Source organism: Rhyacophila brunnea, unplaced genomic scaffold (genome assembly GCF_057557595.1).
Source record: "Rhyacophila brunnea isolate RB1 unplaced genomic scaffold, BYU_Rbru_1.0 scaffold_1, whole genome shotgun sequence".
In the NCBI taxonomy this organism is placed as follows: Eukaryota; Metazoa; Arthropoda; class Insecta; order Trichoptera; family Rhyacophilidae; genus Rhyacophila; species Rhyacophila brunnea.
In genome coordinates this window covers 64,919,768-64,938,430 of record NW_028232751.1, presented here as the reverse complement: position 1 = coordinate 64,938,430, position 18,663 = coordinate 64,919,768, and the positions used below count along the sequence as shown (strand labels likewise).

The 18,663-nt window shown below is 37.1% G+C and overlaps 1 protein-coding gene across 1 annotated transcript; it reads right to left on the bottom strand.

Moving 5' to 3' along the window:
- Positions 1 to 2,006: 2,006 nt before the first annotated feature.
- Positions 2,007 to 17,037, bottom strand: LOC147080115 (uncharacterized). The gene is made up of 4 exons (XM_085946537.1): positions 16,980 to 17,037; positions 12,119 to 12,335; positions 11,074 to 11,204; positions 2,007 to 2,054 (listed from the first exon to the last, which is right to left on the bottom strand). The coding sequence occupies exons 2-4, from the start codon at positions 12,294 to 12,296 to the stop codon at positions 2,007 to 2,009; spliced, it is 357 nt and encodes a 118-aa protein (XP_085802663.1). The 5' UTR covers positions 12,297 to 12,335; positions 16,980 to 17,037.
- Positions 17,038 to 18,663: the final 1,626 nt, after the last annotated feature.

Genomic DNA, 18,663 nt, shown 5'->3' with positions numbered 1-18,663 from the left:
TTCGCTCTCCTGAACATTTGTGATTTTAGACTTACACCGGTTTTTCCTGGGGCCGTCGATATTATGGTGAACTTTACAGACATTCACAATATGACAATTAAAAGCAAAGAAATAGTAACAGTAAAGAGTAAATACAAAAAATATAAAGTAGATACATGGAAGTACTCCGAACGTGGTAGACCATATTATGTGAAGAAATTATAAAACAACGCCCACCTATACTATTTATTTAATTTAATTAGAACGACCGATCCAATCGTTGTCGGTTTATCGATGCTCAAAGGGGCCTGCCTCGGGTGGCGTTAATTTCGTTACAAGCTGGCTCGCGAACTACCTCGCGCAGCGATTTTCGCAAAGCAAATGCCTGAGGCAGCTTCGCGAGGCTTTTCACTCAGTCAGTACGTGGCTATTTGAAAATGAGTTTTGTAATTATGAAATAAGGATTTTATATCACGGCGTTTGATATTCTGCTTTCACAAAGAGTTTGAAAAACCTACATCATTGTTTATTTACTTGTATATGGTGCATGCACCTATTATAATTATATATGTAAAATATGGTCATACAACGCCAACTGGGCATCTACACACAAGGCATACGTAAGAATATCCCAACTCTCCATGACTCCAATTCTGTTTGATTTTTACATTTTGTATATATATTATATATATATCAATTATTTCATGATATGCGTAAACTTTATATACAAAGAATTTTCCTCGGGTATACAAGAAGGCGATGTGAAGGGTGATAATGTGAATTATGAGATTATATGTAAGTATTTTAATTTTTTTGAGATGAATAAAATAAATAAAACACAAAATTTATGAAGATTTCACATTCACAAAGCTGTGGATAGACAAGGACGATAATGAATGTACTACAATTTCACTGAAACAATAGTCAGGTGCATCAACGTCAACATGACACAGAAATGTACAAATAAATGTGAAATCAGTACATATTTGTTGCGGTGTTTTTGCGATCGATATTACAAAAACTTAAAGAATTCATCGTTGGCAATAGATGTCGATATAACCTTCAAATCAAAAGTCAGCATGGAATATGACGTCTGCGAGTTTGATGTAACGCGGGAAGAGTGGACGTAGGCTGTGATGTTTTGGGAAAGATGCTGGTTCGGTCCGCCCTTTGAGGTGGTCTTCTGTGGGAGACCTTCATCTGGTATCAATACTATTGTCAACGAAACCATTATGACCAATAATATTATCAATAAGTATGTAAACCTAATGAATCTACACATCTAAAAAACTAAAAATCCTATTTCTGTAACAGTGCCTTCCAATCTGTCGCTGTTTTTTGTGCCGTCATAACAAAGGCAGGTTCACGTATTTTCATACCGCGTTCAATACGGCTATCTGCCAGCTCTGGAAGAAATGAGTGCACGTAAAAGTAAGTCAGGCAGGGTATGACTTCTTGCTCAAAACTTGGATCACGATATAATCTTACAACTTCTATTCCACTGTCAGCATATAAAATTAGATCGCAAAAGTCTTTCATTGCAATATACAGTTGACCTTGTATTTGAAACCAGTAATTATGAGTCTTTTTCAGGCAAAGGGTGGAATCAACGACATTGGTGCAAATATTATTTTCTAGAGCTGCTACCATAAATTTGTTTGTTGCCAATTGAAGGAAAATATTTAACCTCAATTATTCTATTATTACCTATTAACCCATCTGAACTTGCGCCTAAAAATGCTAAATATTTCCTTATGAAAAGGCCACATTCCTCAAATTTTACATTATTTTTCTGTTCATATAAGTGAATAGCCACACTTTCATTATTTGTACCATATATAATGTCTTTGGTTACAACATGACCATTGAAAAGTAAATTTATGACAGTATTGTGTTGCGGAGTACAATCCGTCATTTTGAAAATGTTTCCAAATTTGGAAGCTGTCAGTCTTTTGCGTCTGGCTTCAACCCACAACGGATTGTTAATTTGTCCAACTGTTTTCAATTGCAATTGTTCGCGATCCGCATCAGAAGAAACCTCCGCTCGCAAAGTCTAAAATACTATTAATTTTATCCTGTAATTCAGTTTCAGATATTATCACACAATGATAATTAGTATGAGCTGAACCCATTGTGTGGACTATACCTGCACCAAAGCATCTAGACTCGTACCTAGCTTTTACTTTTAGAAAAGTCAACTCTCTTCCCACCAGTCAATTTACTGAGCAACGCCATATAACTCTCTGCAGAGTTTGCGGTAATGTTTGTTGTTAATCTATCAGCTTTGCGTATTATTGCATCTAGATGGAGACGTATGTCAGACATTACATGTGATTTTTCTAAGTACGGAACGTGGTTTATTTCAGGATCTTTATTCTTGCAATATTCTACCTGACGTTCTGAGTGGCTTCCAAACACATGATTCGGGCCAATTTTCAAATCCGTTTTTAATTGGTTAACTCTCTTAATTGCACCACGTACACCAGCCTTCAGACGTAAGTAACATTTCACAATATGATTGGCACATTCCAATTTTCCTATTTTATACTTGGGTATAAAATAGGATACAAGAAACCAGATCGACCACATTTTGGTCAAAGCGAAATACCGGCTATACTGCTAGACGTGTGGACATATAGAGGTGCAGACATCCACAGTGACCATGAACTCTTGGTCGGGAAATCTCGTATAGACCTCAAACGAGACCCAAAACCCAAAAGGACGGTCAGACTTCGATGTGGAAAAACTGAAAAGTACCTGTGTGCGTGCAACCTATGAGCTGGAGCTGCGGAAGCGCTTATATGATGCTCGAACTCTTTCTGGTACGTCTTCCATCGACTCGGATCCCTTGGAAGGAAAATGGATATCATTCCGGGATGCTATAATGAGCTCCGCAACTACTGCCTTATGAGAGCGGCATACGCACAGGCCGGACTGGATGTCACCTCATATATGGGAGATGATTGAGAAGAGGAAGCTCCTGAAAGAATTGCGGGACAATGGTACATACGACCCATAGCGCAGCGCAGAATACCAGACAATGGACCGTCCAGCCGGGGAAGTCCTGCTCGGAGCATATTTCAACTCTCCGATGCCTCCTGCAAGAGTACCAAGAGATGAATATACCTGTCGCCTGTTGCTTCGTGTACTATGAAAAGGCATTTGACAGTCCTCATCGTGAATCTCTGTGGCAAATTCTGCTAGGCTATGGTGTCCCACGGAAACTGGTCGCCGTGATAAGTGCTCTCTACACCAATACAGAGTGTCGCGTGAGAGCAGCCGGAACATCCTCTGACCTCTTTGAAATCACGTCAGGAGTCAAGCAAGGATGTGTACTTGCGCCCTTTCTTTTTATCATCATGATGGATTTCATAATGCGTAAGACGGTTTGCCCCGACAGTGGGATATGTCTACATCATGATGACACAACCGATATATGCGAAGAAAAACTGTGCGACTTGGAGTATGCAGACGACGCAGTCGTGTTTGACTCGACAATCGAAAGGTTGAAGGTGACCGTGAACAGGCTCGCCGCAAACTCGAAACGTGTGGGTCTTCATCTGAATGCGGCTAAGATCAAATCCATGTGCAGTGGTGCATGCATCGACGCCGACACTCCTTTCCGGGTTTCTGGTCGGCCCGTCGAGCTGGTGTCCAGATTCAAATACTTGGGGGCCACGGTTGCTGATGATGGTGGTATTTCTGGTAAGCTTGGAATCCACATGGATGTGGCGGGCTCTGCGTTCAACCAGTTTGGAGTCGCATGGAGGTCAAGGCCGTATTCTGTGAGGACCAAATGTCGTTTGTTTAACGCGTGCGTGCTACCTGTGCTCCTGTATGGCTGTGAGACATGGCATCTTACTTAAGCTTCAAGAGTCTCGGCTTTTGAGCTTTGAGAATCGATGTCACCGCCGAATCTTAAGGGTACATTGGTACGACCGCGTTACAAACACCGGAGTTCGTGATCAGACACAACAGCCTTCAGTGATTGAAGTTATCATCAAGAGACGATTTACGTGGCTGGGATACGTATTCCGGATGCCGCCAAAGAGTGCGGCACTTCGTACCCTTGTGGCACAGCCTCAAGGATTCCGTCGCTGTGGCCGGCCCTCCCTCACTCTGCAGCGGTGCTACAAAAGCGACCTACGTGCTGCAGGTCTGACATGGCGGGAGGCGCAGGAGTAGGCGATGGACCGAAGGAAGTGGCGCCAACTTGTGCTTGCCCTATGCCCCAATATTGGGACGTGACAGGGTGGAAGAAGAAGAAGATAAAATATGGAGCTCTCTCTCGCACTCTAGCGAACACACTTGAATCTCCATCTCCAATCAAAATTTTAACCCATACCTTATGTTGATCAAACATATATTTCAAACCTTCCACTATAATGTTCTGTTCCATACCAGTAGATGGGCTTGAATAAGAAATATTACACTGATGCTGATGTTTTTCATTTTTACTAATTGAACATAATAATATATGACAAAATTTGTTTTTAACAGCCAAGTATTTAATTTTCCAGTGTGTTTCCCTATTATGCAGGCCACACCAGAATTTGCAGAAAAAACTATGTCCATAACTTCGTTTCGACCATCCTCCATAAACAATTAGGTACTGTAATATATGGGTATCCCTCGTCAATTTCATCATTTTCTACAGCTAATTATTTTTCCAATTGTATATTTTTGGTCATTTGATCACTTAAACGGCTTTTCTACGACGTCGCCACCTTTTTTTCATGTTTTCGGAAGCTGACACAGCACATGGATGGAATGTTCATTGTACAGCACAATTCTTCAGCCTGACTATGACTTAGGCCTACATTCAAAGCACCCCATACAAATGACGTATTTGTATTTGATTTAGGTGGCTCCGTATGTACAGTAGCTGTTTTTTCACAAAATCAGCATTCAAAGTGCAATGTTGACAACAGCCCATCTTTCACTTCTCGCAGCAATGTGAATTCCCCAACCGTGCAGGTTAATGGATGCAATGAGATTTCTTTAATCTGTTCGATAAAATATGCAATGTTAACAATGCGTCTTCCGGAAGGTGTGTATTTCTGAATGACTTCGTTGGTTCGCTCGACGATCAACGGTGGCAAATTGTCGCTGTCATCAGTCATCGTAATAGCTAAATGCTCTTCATACAACACTGGTTTCTCTATTATGGACGGTTGGCCCGTTGTTGACGTACCTACCTGACTTACTCGATTTGGATTGGAATACCTACGTTCGCAACACGGGATTCGTAGAAATGGTATTTTCAAAAAATGACGAAGATATCGGCATCTATTGCCAACGATGCATTCTCTTTTCAAGTTTTTGTAATATCGATTGCGGTTGGCATGTAATTTCTGCATCAACTGGGACTGGTTGGACTTCTTTCTTTTTCTATTTTTTCTTCTGGCTTTGAAGACATGCGTTTACGACGTTTATTTTAGTTTTTTGACAGTAACAAAATAAGTAGGTTCATCAAAAAATGACAAAAATTCACGCCTTAAGGGTGGACGTGCTTAGCGTGGGTCAAAATGGAGCTTTTTTCTATTTTCAAAGCATGATCCTGGACATACCTTAAACGTTGTAGATAATCTAATTATGTAATTTTGAAGCCTTATTATCATTTATATTCATTTTAAACATTTGACCTACGCTGAGCATGTCCCCCCTTAAGACATGCGTTTTAGTCGTTTTTTCAAAGTTTTTGACAGTAACAAAAAACGACAAAAATGCACACCTTAAGAAATGCGTTTTAGTCGTTTTTTTTTAAGTTTTTTGTTTCCTAGGTACTGTCAAAAAACTTGAAAAAACTTGCATAAAAATAACCTATAAGTAATATCAACGCGTTTGGTTATTTATACATTAATAAACTCTCTGTGCAACAATTGCAAAATAAGCTTTAACATCTTTTTGTAGGTATAAGTACTAAATATTTTGCTGATCAAAAAAAATGCCGATTATAAGTATATTTATATTACTTATATGTATTTATAAGGTAAGGTGTATTTAGAAAGTTGACATTTTTTCGGTGAACTCACAACCAATCAAAAAACATCATCGTTTACGTTGTTTTTTTAGTTTTTTGACAGTAATAAAAAACATCAAAAAACGACGTAAACGCATGTCTTTAGGCATGCATTTTTGTCGTTTTGTAAATTTTAACACAAACTGCGATAGGCGAGATATCAAACATTTTGTTTCGCTGTGAGTTCACTGAAAAATGTCGACTTTTAAAATATAATATATTAAGAATATATTCGGAATTGTTTTTGATCAGTAAAAATATTATGCAAAAAGATGTGATAGGTACCCTTTTTGCAATTATTATATAGAAATTTAATTATGATTAACGAAACGCTTTGGTAGGTATTACTTACCGTATTTTTTTGTAATAAAATATAAGTACTGATATAAATGTGCATTAAGTTGGTTGTTGTCATTTATTGTTGTACCTATAGACAGTGGATTTATAATTAACCAAACGTTTTTAAAATAAACAATATGTTTTAGCTTTTTTTGTAAAAAAATACTGCACGAGACTATAAAGTCATTGACTCAATAAATCAACATTACATTGGGAACATTTATTGAATATTTATTTTGAAAAGGTAAGGGCGTGGAGTAGAATGAATTTGTACATCATCATCCCTAAATAGGTAACATACATGCTTACATACGTAATAAATTATGTATTATATTAGTAGTTAAAGTGACTCTTGGATGTAGAATGTTTCAAAACCACCGATCATGTTATTAATAATAGTGACTAATTTTCACGGGATATATTATTTTTTATAAATTTTATTTTCTGGAAACATCTCAATAGGATCCAGACATGTCCTAACGCCCCTTATGTTGGACAATGGATAACATTGAAATTCTAATTCTGCAAATGGATATAATAAATGATAATTTTGTATATTATACAATATTCACTTAATAGCCAAATTTTCGTACGTGGCTGGTAATATATTTAAGCACTTGTATTAACTTAATAAAACAATGCAAGGTAAGAATGAAAATATTTATTGACATGCTCTGATAAAGTAGGAGTTAAGACAAGGATCTCTACAATAATGTACCAAAGGACCTACCAGACCACCATTGAAAACAAACAATTAATTTTGCTGCAAAAGAAATTTCATCATTACTTTCATACAATCAATATGACTGGATTCGAATCCCTTTTGCAACCTATGCTGAAAATTCTATAGAAGCGCTTTACCTATAAATTCAAGAGGAATTGGTTGGATTGTGAAACAAGGAGACGTTAAAACTGATCTTCGCCGATGTTCCATTGGCTATTTTCTGGATTTCGGTTAATAAAGAATATCCTCGGTTTTCCGATAAGGCTATCGCAGTTCAGCTCCCATTTCCTATGACATAAATAGGTGAGCAAAGTTTTTCAACTCAAGTTATAATTAAAAACAATTAGCAGTCTTGCTTGAAGGGTCGTGACCGCCGAGAACTTCGGTTGCTAAATATATAAAACTTTTACGTTCATTGCAACAAGCTCAGTTATCACATTAATTAGTTATCATATTGATAATACAAATAGATATATGGAAATAGGTATGTACATTTTTAGTTTTTCGTCGTGTGTTATGTTGTTTGTATATTTAATTGTTTATCAAATAAAAAACATCAATTAATGTAATTTTGGTGCATGGACCACATAAGGGGGGAGCTGATAGGGCTCTAGCCTGTGGGTCCAGGCTTATGGCGGCCAGCGTGGCCGGTCAACCAAATAAGTGAGTTAAATACAAATTACAAATATTAATAGAAAAAAAAATCGCCTGAGGCGCTATTTTACTACTCTGGTATAAATATTTTAAAACATGTGATTGTAGGATATAATTTATTATTATTTTGTCAAAATCGACAAATAATTATTATTCTTAACCCGACAACTAACCATAATTCAAGTGGATGTATTAATAAATACAAAATATCACTAAACATACGATCAATACCATTAATTTTACCTCGAACACCATTTGAAAAATGCTATTTTATAGTATCACACTGTCTTTAACATTAGCCCGCCAAAAATTCTGGCTTGGGGTCCCCCTTCAGGATGTGGGGTCAATGTTTTGGTGCATAAATTGTTTTACTTGTGGTGTGCCGTGGAATTCTGAGAAGAGCTTTGGTGTGCCGTGGGTGAGAAAAGGTTGCAAAGTACTGCCATAACAGATTAGCATCTTAAATTGTGATTGGTATTCACAATAATTATTTATTGTCTGTTTCTTCCATGTTAGATTTTTTTATATATTTTTAAATACTATTATTGTATGAACTTGTACTTTTGATAAAAAAAAAAATTAATAAATTAACTTAAATAATTATTTACAATTTATTTATAGCTTTCGCATATTTGAATCGAAGCCGTTTGTGTAAAAACACCTTGAAATATTTGTTTTTTCAACTCATTAGTGGCACAGGTATCATCCATATTGACTAATATTTTTTTTTGTTGGTGTGAGATGTACTTTTAAATATTTATTTACATTTTTTATGTATAAGTAATATAACAGAAAATTAATATTTAAAAATTAAATTGATATCATAATATTTTCCAGTTCTGAGAAAACAGCACTGTGTCCATATGGACACGTGTGACACTAATGTTAAGTACTTATATATTTTTTTTGTTTTGCGTGTTTTTTGATTTTTGATAAAATTATTATAAAGTATGATATTTTTTAAACACAATACTTACGCACAAACTAATATTGAATTTTCCACACATTTTTTTTTTACAAAAAATCCACCACAACGGCGTTTTTGTCTATTGCTCTTTTTATTTGTTGTTATATTAAATTTATAAAATGATGATGTAGATGGATTTTTAATGTCTTTCAATTGATGTATCCTTATATTTATTTAGGTTTAACTCTATATTTTCTTTATGAAAGTCTACCTACAAAAATTCCTTACTTCCACTATTTTGTTTGAGTTACCATGCACTGTGAACACAAAAAATATCTATTATCCAATAAAATATAGTCCAATACCATTAATTTTATTTTATTTGAATTATTGAAAACTTACTTATTTTAAAAGCAATATCGTCTATACTCTATTCAATTCAATAAACGAAATATTGTCTATCCAATTCTAAACTACCCTAAACGTCAAACCATAAAATGTGCAGGAAAAGGAAATTTATAAATTAAGAAACTCTACTTAATTCGATTTTAGTTCTGTAATAACCAAATATTAAAAAAACATTTTTTGTGTTTCAAATTACAATTAATTTTGGGATTTTTTTTTCCAATTACAAATTTAGGATAGGTAGGTACTTAAGAAGTGGCATGAAAATAATTGTTTCTTAAATTCAATATAATCCTATGCATTTAGGATTCTTTTTTTTTTCTTTAGACCATGTCCGATCCTAATAGGATCATATGGGCCTCCACAGAGTGGAGGTTTGTATTGACAGATTTTTGTTTTTACGAGAAATGGATGTCAGCCACTTGCTCAACCTATTAGGTCCATACTCTGACTCATACACAAATTGAAAAACAATATGTGTACTAGCCAGACCCAGGATTCGAACCTGGGACCCTCGACTCTATAGGCCGGCATTTAAGCCACTCGGCCATCGTGGGTGTTATTACCGTGGGATTACCTATACAGAAATGTCAGAAATTTCATAGAGAATCGATTGATGTAAAAAAACGCATTTAGAAAAAGTGGCATTTAGAATAGTTTACAGTTGAATAGACGATTTGGTGTTGATTCTCGTCGCCGATCATCCCTTTAACTTACTTTATCATTATAGTCTAGAATATTGTCTGTGAATGGCGACAGTTCATGTTACACAGTTTATGTTGACACTCCAAATATACACAAAAATATCGTCATGGTAGCGACGGTAAGTAGCATTACATTAAAATTGAAAGTTGCCCAGATGCCCCATAAAACAGGAGAGGAAGTACTGAAAGTTATCAGCAAAAACTTAAAAACTTGCATTCAAGTCAAAGACGAAAAAGAAGTGGATAAAGTGAAACAAGCTGAAGAGCTCACAGATCTCTTATGGAAAGATAGTTCAATAGAATGACTCGAACTCTGAATGAATGAAGTAATATGAAAAATCGATATGGACATGGATTTCTAAGAGCGTCATATGGAGATCAAAAATGATCAATCTTAAGAGATTAACAAGAAGAAGCGAGACAGAAAAGCTGACGAATATTAAATTTGGGGAGAAAATATTGCCGCAATCAATCTACGTATGTATTTAGAATAATACAGTGTTACAAATGTTGGCGATACGGTCATATTGCAATCAACTGCAGCCGTTGGTAAAGAAGAAAGGTTCCCTACCTGTGGAGAAAACCACAAAACCTGTGAAGAGATCGAAAAAATTACGTGCATTAATTGCAAAGGAAACCACCCTGCAAACAGCCAAGAATGTCCGATATGGCAAGAAGAAAGGAAAGTGAAAAAAAAAATGAAAAGCAGAATTAATGAAATAGTTAAGCAAAAAAAAGTGGGAAGAGATTAATGCGAAACAATTCCAAAAAAAAAAGAAAACAAATGGAAAGAAGAAGTGGTGGGAGAAGTCTCAGCCACAACAATAACAGCTACAGAATATAGTACCGTAAATCCTTAAAAAAAGATAAAGAAAAAGGGAAGACAGAGGTTAACGCGATTGGGGAAATAATGAACGTTCTGCTAAAATGTGGAGACTGACAGCATTTAATCAAACAACTAATAAAAAAATTAAGCAGTGGGCTGGGTACAGCAACACTTCAAAGAAAAACGTTTAGGAGAAATTTTGGGAGAGGTTTTGGTCTTTTCGCGTTATGCCCAGCATGCACCTCTCTATACCGCGTTGTGCTACTCTAAGTTTCTGGATCTCTCTTTTACTTAGGGTCCATGTTTAACACGCATAATATGTGATTACGGGAATCACACACTGGTCGAACACTTTGCGCTTTAGGCACAGTGGAAGGACACTTTTGAAGACATTATTCAGGCGGCCAAAAAGAGACCCTCATCAATGGCACTCAGCTCAAACAGGTGAAAAACTACATTTATTTGGGACAACAAGTGTCTATAGATGGATGTATAGTTGATGAAATTGTTCGCATCTTCCGGAAGAGATTCATGGAAATCAGTATCTGTCTCATCATCCACAGGCGGAACAGCAAGGCAGCTTTCATCTTCTGAAGTTCCTGAAGATTTTCGAAAGGCTGTTTTCACAAGCTTTTCAAGACGGTCTGAAAATAGTAATCATTAAAAACTAATTAATTAAACTTAATTCTTTAAAACCATTAATAATTAAATAAAACGCGATGTTTACACGTTTAGTAACTAATTCCACTTTTTTATTACTATACTGGACCGGGTTCGTCCGCTTCAAAGGGTCAACTAGGCAAAAAAATATATTCATAATTAGGTTAATTTCATTACGTAAAAAAAATTAAGACCCAAATCAACTAACTAACTTACTAGTTTTAAATAAACTTTTATTTTTTGTTCACTGTTAATGGAAAGACATGTTATTATGTTAACGTTAATGCTAATAATAATAATAAAAGTAATACCATGTATTCGTAAGTTTGCACAATTTTTAATTCAACACGAGTTCGGTTTTATCCAAATGGATATTTCCAATAAATTGGTAAACGACATGTTTATGTAAGTACATCCAATATTATGTATAATCAGTTCTGTTGGTTAATACAATTTTTCATGTATTCTGACATTTAAATAATATATTCATAAAAAATAACCAAAACAAACTCACATAACAAACAAACAGATCAAATAATTACAATTAAGTTGTTCAATTAATTAAAAGGTCATTAACTCAGTGGTATTAGAACTATGCGCTGTTGTTGGAGAAAAAAAGAATTTCCAGACAATCTTAATACGCGATAATAGATATTTAAACGCGAGATCGCAACGACAACCATTATGTACCAGTTGTGAACTTCTAATGTTTCCTTTTTGGACATCACCTATTTCAAATTTGCAACTAGTTTTAAAAATATTCTTAGGAAGTTATAATTGAGAGGTTCATTTCAAGATCTGAAAGAATTAGGGTAGAGTAAGATTGAGGGTCACATTGCTGCCAAATTCTATTTCCTTAGATTTGGTTAGGATATTTATGACAAGGTGATGAATTTACCCCTTTTCTCAGGAAATGTTTTTTCTCCTACAGCAGTAGTATCGAGAACATTCTCCCCTTTTTCTCTAGCCAATTTGTTCGTTGGCATAATTGGAAGAATTTTTTTCCACTTTGCGAAGGGAGTATTTTCTAAGTCTCCAGAACCCCCTCGGCCTCTCTTGTCAGCCATCTGGAACATTCTTCGTCGCTCCTCTGTACGTTCTCGGCGTAGTTGTATCTGGAACAACGAATCGTTTTTTTATTTTATACTATACAAGATATAATATAAAGTAGTTAATTTGATTACAATTGAAAGATTTTAACAGACTTTTTTAGTACCCACTGTTATTACAGGTATATGAGTTTATGTATAATAATCAAAATATTATATTAAAATATCATAGTAATGGGTACTTATAATAATTTTGTTTTTACTTATATCAAAAATCTTAACCGACAATGTCTGGTAGAATTTTGTTATATTAAGTTGGTAGGTATAATCTAAAATATTAAAAAAAAACTTTCATAATATAATATTATATCATCGTATTTGAGATAGCGGCGTTTCTTTGTGATGTCTTCAGACCTTTCACACCCGTTGTTTAAGTCATGATCTAGATGATAGGTAAAAAAATGTATATTCTTCGTACAGGTACGGTACTTTACGGTGGTTCTGAGTATATGAGCATATACGAGGGTCGCAGTTTCTCTTCTGATACTATCTGAGTCTACCTGCGACGATAGTGTATATACGAAAAGTCATGTTGCCAGCCCCGGAAGTGATCGTGGCTCCCACTCCTCACCTTGGTAACATGGTACTTCAAGGGCATCGCCTCGGTTTCGTATGGATAATATGAAAAACGCGTTTTATTTTATAATTCGTCTACCTGAGAAGACAGTATACGTGACGAGTCATAGTAACGGAAACTGAACCAAACGGTTCATGGATCCCACTTCTCACTCTCCTAACTTGACATTTGAAATCTACGACGAATGCACATTGACTTCTGTTGCACTGTATTAATTAGGTATATACTTAATCTTTTTCTTTCTCTCCACATACAACGCACTTAGAGCCTATATCAGTGGGAAATCCGCACAATACTCTTAATTAGATCCATCCATATGGCTTCACTTCAACCTGATCAAACATCACGAGTTTTCTAGGTCGTTATCCTTCCTGCGTGATATCTGACCGAAAATCAATGCAGGCAAATTAAGCAGACGGCCATTATTTGATTGGTTTCAGAAATATGCATGTTGGCAGAAAGTTTATTTGTCGCGTTGAATATGTATATAGCTATTTTAGGTATTTATATTTTTGGTGGGTATATAAAAAAAATCAATTTACTCTGGAAAATATAACATAATAATATTATGAAGTGTTTGCTAATCCTGGCGAATACTGTGGGCTTCAAAAGTCATGAAAATCACAATCGACGACTGACAAATTGTTTGGCATACGACAGATCCTATAATAATGTCATTTGACATTGATACCCACCACATATGCATATACTTCAGGGGAGCGTAAGGAAGCGTAAAGAGGCGAATACGTTTGAATGCAATGGAAGAATTTGGATTCCCTTCAAAGTTTGTAAGATGGACTAAACCCGCCCTAGTATGAAGGCAGTGTATGCTTAGATTGTGACATCGACGATATTTTAAGTACTATCAAATCTCAGGCGAAGAGATCCACTGGCAGTATTGCTTTTCGATATAGCGTTGGAAACGGCATAAAGAAGAAACGACATCAATTTCAATAAACACATAATATTATCATCCCGTCCAATATTAGCATATGCGTAGCATATTAGCTGAATGCAAGAAATGTCATCATCTGCTTGAATATCAACTCGCAGTCACCACTTCATGCACCAGTTAATCAAATTTTGGGGAACACGGATTCCATTAAGGGCCCGGTGCACCAGCACAGACTGGTGGCCCTTAACCATCTCAGTAGCATGCCGACAACTGTGTCAGACTCCCAGAGAAGCAGTCACATCGAAGTCACTGAGGCCACGGAGTCGGAAGAAAAATGGATCAGCAGGAATGTCTACGATGATACGTCTATGAGTGATTACCTGTTGGTCACCTTTCAGCTAAATACTGGCTCCTCAAACGATGGTAAGCCCGATGTATCTCCTTTCCCTCTTGCGTGTTTTAGAACGCGTGACGGAAATTGGGAAAAGTTTGAAGTTGCGGTTTACAAAAATTTCGATAGAATTACACAAACATGGACCCTACAAATCAATCAGCCCTGCACCACACTGGGTCTTAATCGAGCGTATCACGAACCCCTACGTTTGGTTGTCAAGTATCAGCAGTTATTTTCCAAAACCCGTACACCGAGTTTGCACTCAGTCACTGCTTGATTGACTGCATGAATAACCGGTGCTGGTGATTATTCACTCGGCCGCTGCAGACCTAAGCTTCCTGGCCAGTCGCTATTGTGGATACAGCACGTTTCTAACCCTCTTCAAAAAAGCTCGCAAGGCAGTTCACATGACACACCACTCCGAGAAACGGTCTGCTTCACCCTCTATCAAACTCCTCGCCGCTATGTATGCTTCCGCATTATGCACTTACCAGAAGGCAATTCTCCAAGCCAAAAAGAATTACTGGCGGAATTTCACCAGTATTGAGGGGCACTCGGACATCTGGGTCCACAATACCGCACAATAAATAAAGGCTAGGACTCGGATCGAGTAGCATTATGTGTAGCATAAAACGGCCAGATGGCAGACACACTAGTATAGAATTGAAACGGCTGTGGGCCTTCGTAAGAAGCTCATCTATCAGGATGATGACGCCACAAGACTGGTCCATTGTTACGCTACTCTTCCTATCGACACGTAATATTCATCGCTACCATCTGAGCAAGAGATCAATAAAATATTCGTCTATTAAACACTGACAAGGCGCCAGGTCCGAACTGTAAACTGCAACTGAAGAGTACATGGGGCCTTGCTGCACCATAGGTTATGAACCTTTTTTCTGACTGCATCAAGAGTGGCACGTTCCCCGATTGCAGGAAGCACAGGGCTCACTTAAGGTATTCCTCAAAGCCTGCAGTCATACTCAATCGGACCCCAAATCCTATCGGCCCCTAACGCTCTTGCCGGCCCTCGACAATATATTGGAGAAGCTTTAGTACACTGATATTGAGACCCACCTGACAGAAACTGCACCACATTCAGACAATCAATTCGGATTCAGAAGAGGCAAGTCAACTGAAGACGCCATAAGTGTTTGCAATTCCTTTACTAAGGCGATAGTTATAATTATCTGTTTTGTAATTTTAACCACTATCGCCGTTTTTATTAGATTATGGGGAATAAACAAGGGTATTTTCTTAATCACACGCTATCCTATCTGAGTCTTATCATTACAATCTTACCTACCCTCTTGATGTAATCACTGAATAGAGTAGTAATCTCTAGCGTAGCGCGGGGCCATGTGCGTTTGACAAGGATGTTGTCAATAAGTCCAGGCCCGTTGCCTTGCCAGCTTTTAATGCACGGATGATATAGTTGATCTCCTGCTCCGACGGTAACGATAAATGGTCCATATCGATCGGTAGAACAGCCTCAAAGTGGGCCATCCTCATGGCTCCATCATCCCCAGATTCATCATCCAGGGGGATTAGCTCCTCGAGTAGGATCATAGCCATTTCAGAATCGGTACTGGTGTGTCCACCATCCGGTTTCTCGATACCGCACTGTATGCTGTTGGGTATCAGTCCCAACTTTATAGCCCGGTGTGGTTCCCACTGTTTGCATGGGAGACATTAGCATTAAGGTATCCAATAAAGTTACTTATCTTGGCGTTGAACCAGATAATATGTTACAATTCGACAACCATGTTAAAACTGCAGTCCACAAGGCCGGGACGGCCTTCCAGAGAGTTAGACGTACGACTGACGACGGATATTTAAGAATACGGGCGATTAAAATTGCCTATGACGCCATTTTTATGAGGATCGCAGCCTACGCTCCAAGCGTAGGTATGTGTAGTATACTAATCAGTGGATTTCGTTTAAATGGGTAACGCAGAGGCGTGCGCGCGGTGCCTTTGAAGTACCAAGTTGCGGAGGTGAGGAGTGGGAACCACGACCACTTTCCGGGCTGACATAATGACTTTTCATGTACATTATCATCACTGGTAGATGAATCAGAAGAGAAACTATTTCCTTCATATTATATAGGTATACTTTAACCCTCCGTCCACCTGGTCTATACCAATTTTTTTGCTTCGACACTGAGCATATCGGCAACCATTCATACTATTAACATACTATTTTGTACTATGACTCGTTCATTAACCCACTGGGTATATATTATACTGGATCTAAAAACACATTATAGATTTTCAAAATGTGACATTGGTAAAGAGGAGGCATTCGAACCCGTGACCAACGGATGAGATGCAAAGTGATGTGTTATTTACACTTCCCACAACGCATAATACAAAATCATCATCATTTAACAATCCAAATCAAATTCTCTAGTTGTTGTCTCCATTTTGGTTTTTCAGTTTGGTTCGATCTTGAATGCTGACAGTGTCACAAATATTCTGGGCTGGTCGAACCACATGCATTTATAAGACTCGAACAACTTAATAGTCGTCGAGATATTTCGGTGATTTGGAATAATATAGTATTTACAAAACCCGTTGTAGATTTCATAATTGCTTTGTATGTGCTACAACCTACAACCCTTATTTTTTGCTCCAAATATTGTTTTCACAACCTTTCTTTTAAATAAACAAAAAAAACTCTGCTGCGACCAGTTGTCACATAGCTTATACCTAGATCAGAATATTGGACATGATAACAATAATATGTAAAAAAACTCAAAATAACAATGCTTTATATCCATACCTTTAAATCGTTGTTCACCTCTCTCAATGCACCTGTCAGCGATAAGAGATAGTAGATAATTAAAATGAGCAAAACTAGTAGCGGAATAATTATACCGGGAGAAGCGATATAATCCAACGCTTTGTGAAATGATTTTGGCAAGAATTTGAGCAAACTTTGAGTGAAAAGGTGGTAGATTCTTCGGTAATTAGAGAAAGGACCACAGTGCCATGAAGGCTCAACCCGATGATATATCCCACAGGGAGAACGCAAAGAAACAACATTGTCAGAAGAAGTGCCAAATAAAAGTTGTTACTTCTTGACGCTCTGAAGACAACTTCGTGCGGGACGTTATACGTCATTACAGCCCATGATCTTAAATACATTATGATTACGAGTTTGATAAGGTTCAGGACAACGAGGCCAGGAGAGAAAAACATTCCCATCCATACCATGCCTTGATTATTAACAAGGTGAAGGATGTTTTCAGCAATTTTAAAGTCTCCGTATTGAGGGAATTTCTTCTCCAAATCCCAGCACCAGCAGCGATTCATAAATCTGACGAACACAGCACGGAAAAAGTCCGTGAATAAGGTGGCCATGATTGTCAGGACCTGGAAAAAGAATAAAAAATTATAAGATATATCCAAATTGTCGGAATAAGGTTTCTCCACTGCGTGATCCTCACAATGACAATGCAAATTAGAGACGCCTTTCTGGTAATGTTACCAAAGAATTTAATTAAATTCCACTGGGAACCGCGCTGCATCTGCAACGCCATAGTGTAAGATAAAAAAAATACTATCAAAAGTAATTATAACCTCTTGATAATACAATAAAATGAATCCGACTTTGACAATATCATCATCAGCCTGAATCTATTCACTGCTGGATGAAGGCCTCTTCAAGCTGCTTTCACTTCTCTCGGTCCTGTGCGTTGCGTTCCCACGTACTTCCGCAGAACTTTATCATTTCATCGATCGACGTTTTGTACCTCTTGGATACCACTGGATGACTAAATTCGTCCAACGATTATCTCTTCTTCTAGCAATGTGTCCAGCCCATGTCCATTTGATGTTTTTAATGAACTCTATCACATCGCAAACCCTTGTCTGCTTCCTTATCCACTCATACCTATTTTTGTCCTTTTGCGTTATGCCCAGCATGCACCTCTCCATACCACGTTGCGCTACCCTAAGTTTCTGGATCTCTCTTTTACTTAGGGTCCATGTTCCACACGCATTATGGGAAGCACACACTGGTTGAACACTTTGCGCTTTAGGCACAGTGGAAGGTCACTTTTGAAGACATTATTCAGATGGCCAAAAGCACTCCAGCCTAGCTTTACTCTGCGAACAATTTCATCAAATATACATCCACATATAGACAATAATTGTTGTCCCAGATAGATGTAGTTTTTCACCTGTTTGAGCTGAGTGCCATCAATGAGGATCTTTTTTTGGCCCGCAAAGCAGTTGAACATGACTTTCGTCTTTTTTTACATTTGACAATAATATATACAGATTATTGACAATATTCGATATTGAAAAATGTCAATATATATACATAATATTAAAATTACAGATATTGTCAAATCGGATAATAAAATAATATAATTTTATTATGATCTATTCAAGTAAAAAATATAATATAATACTATATTATGATGACCTACTGATAAACAATGGTAATTATTAGGAAACAG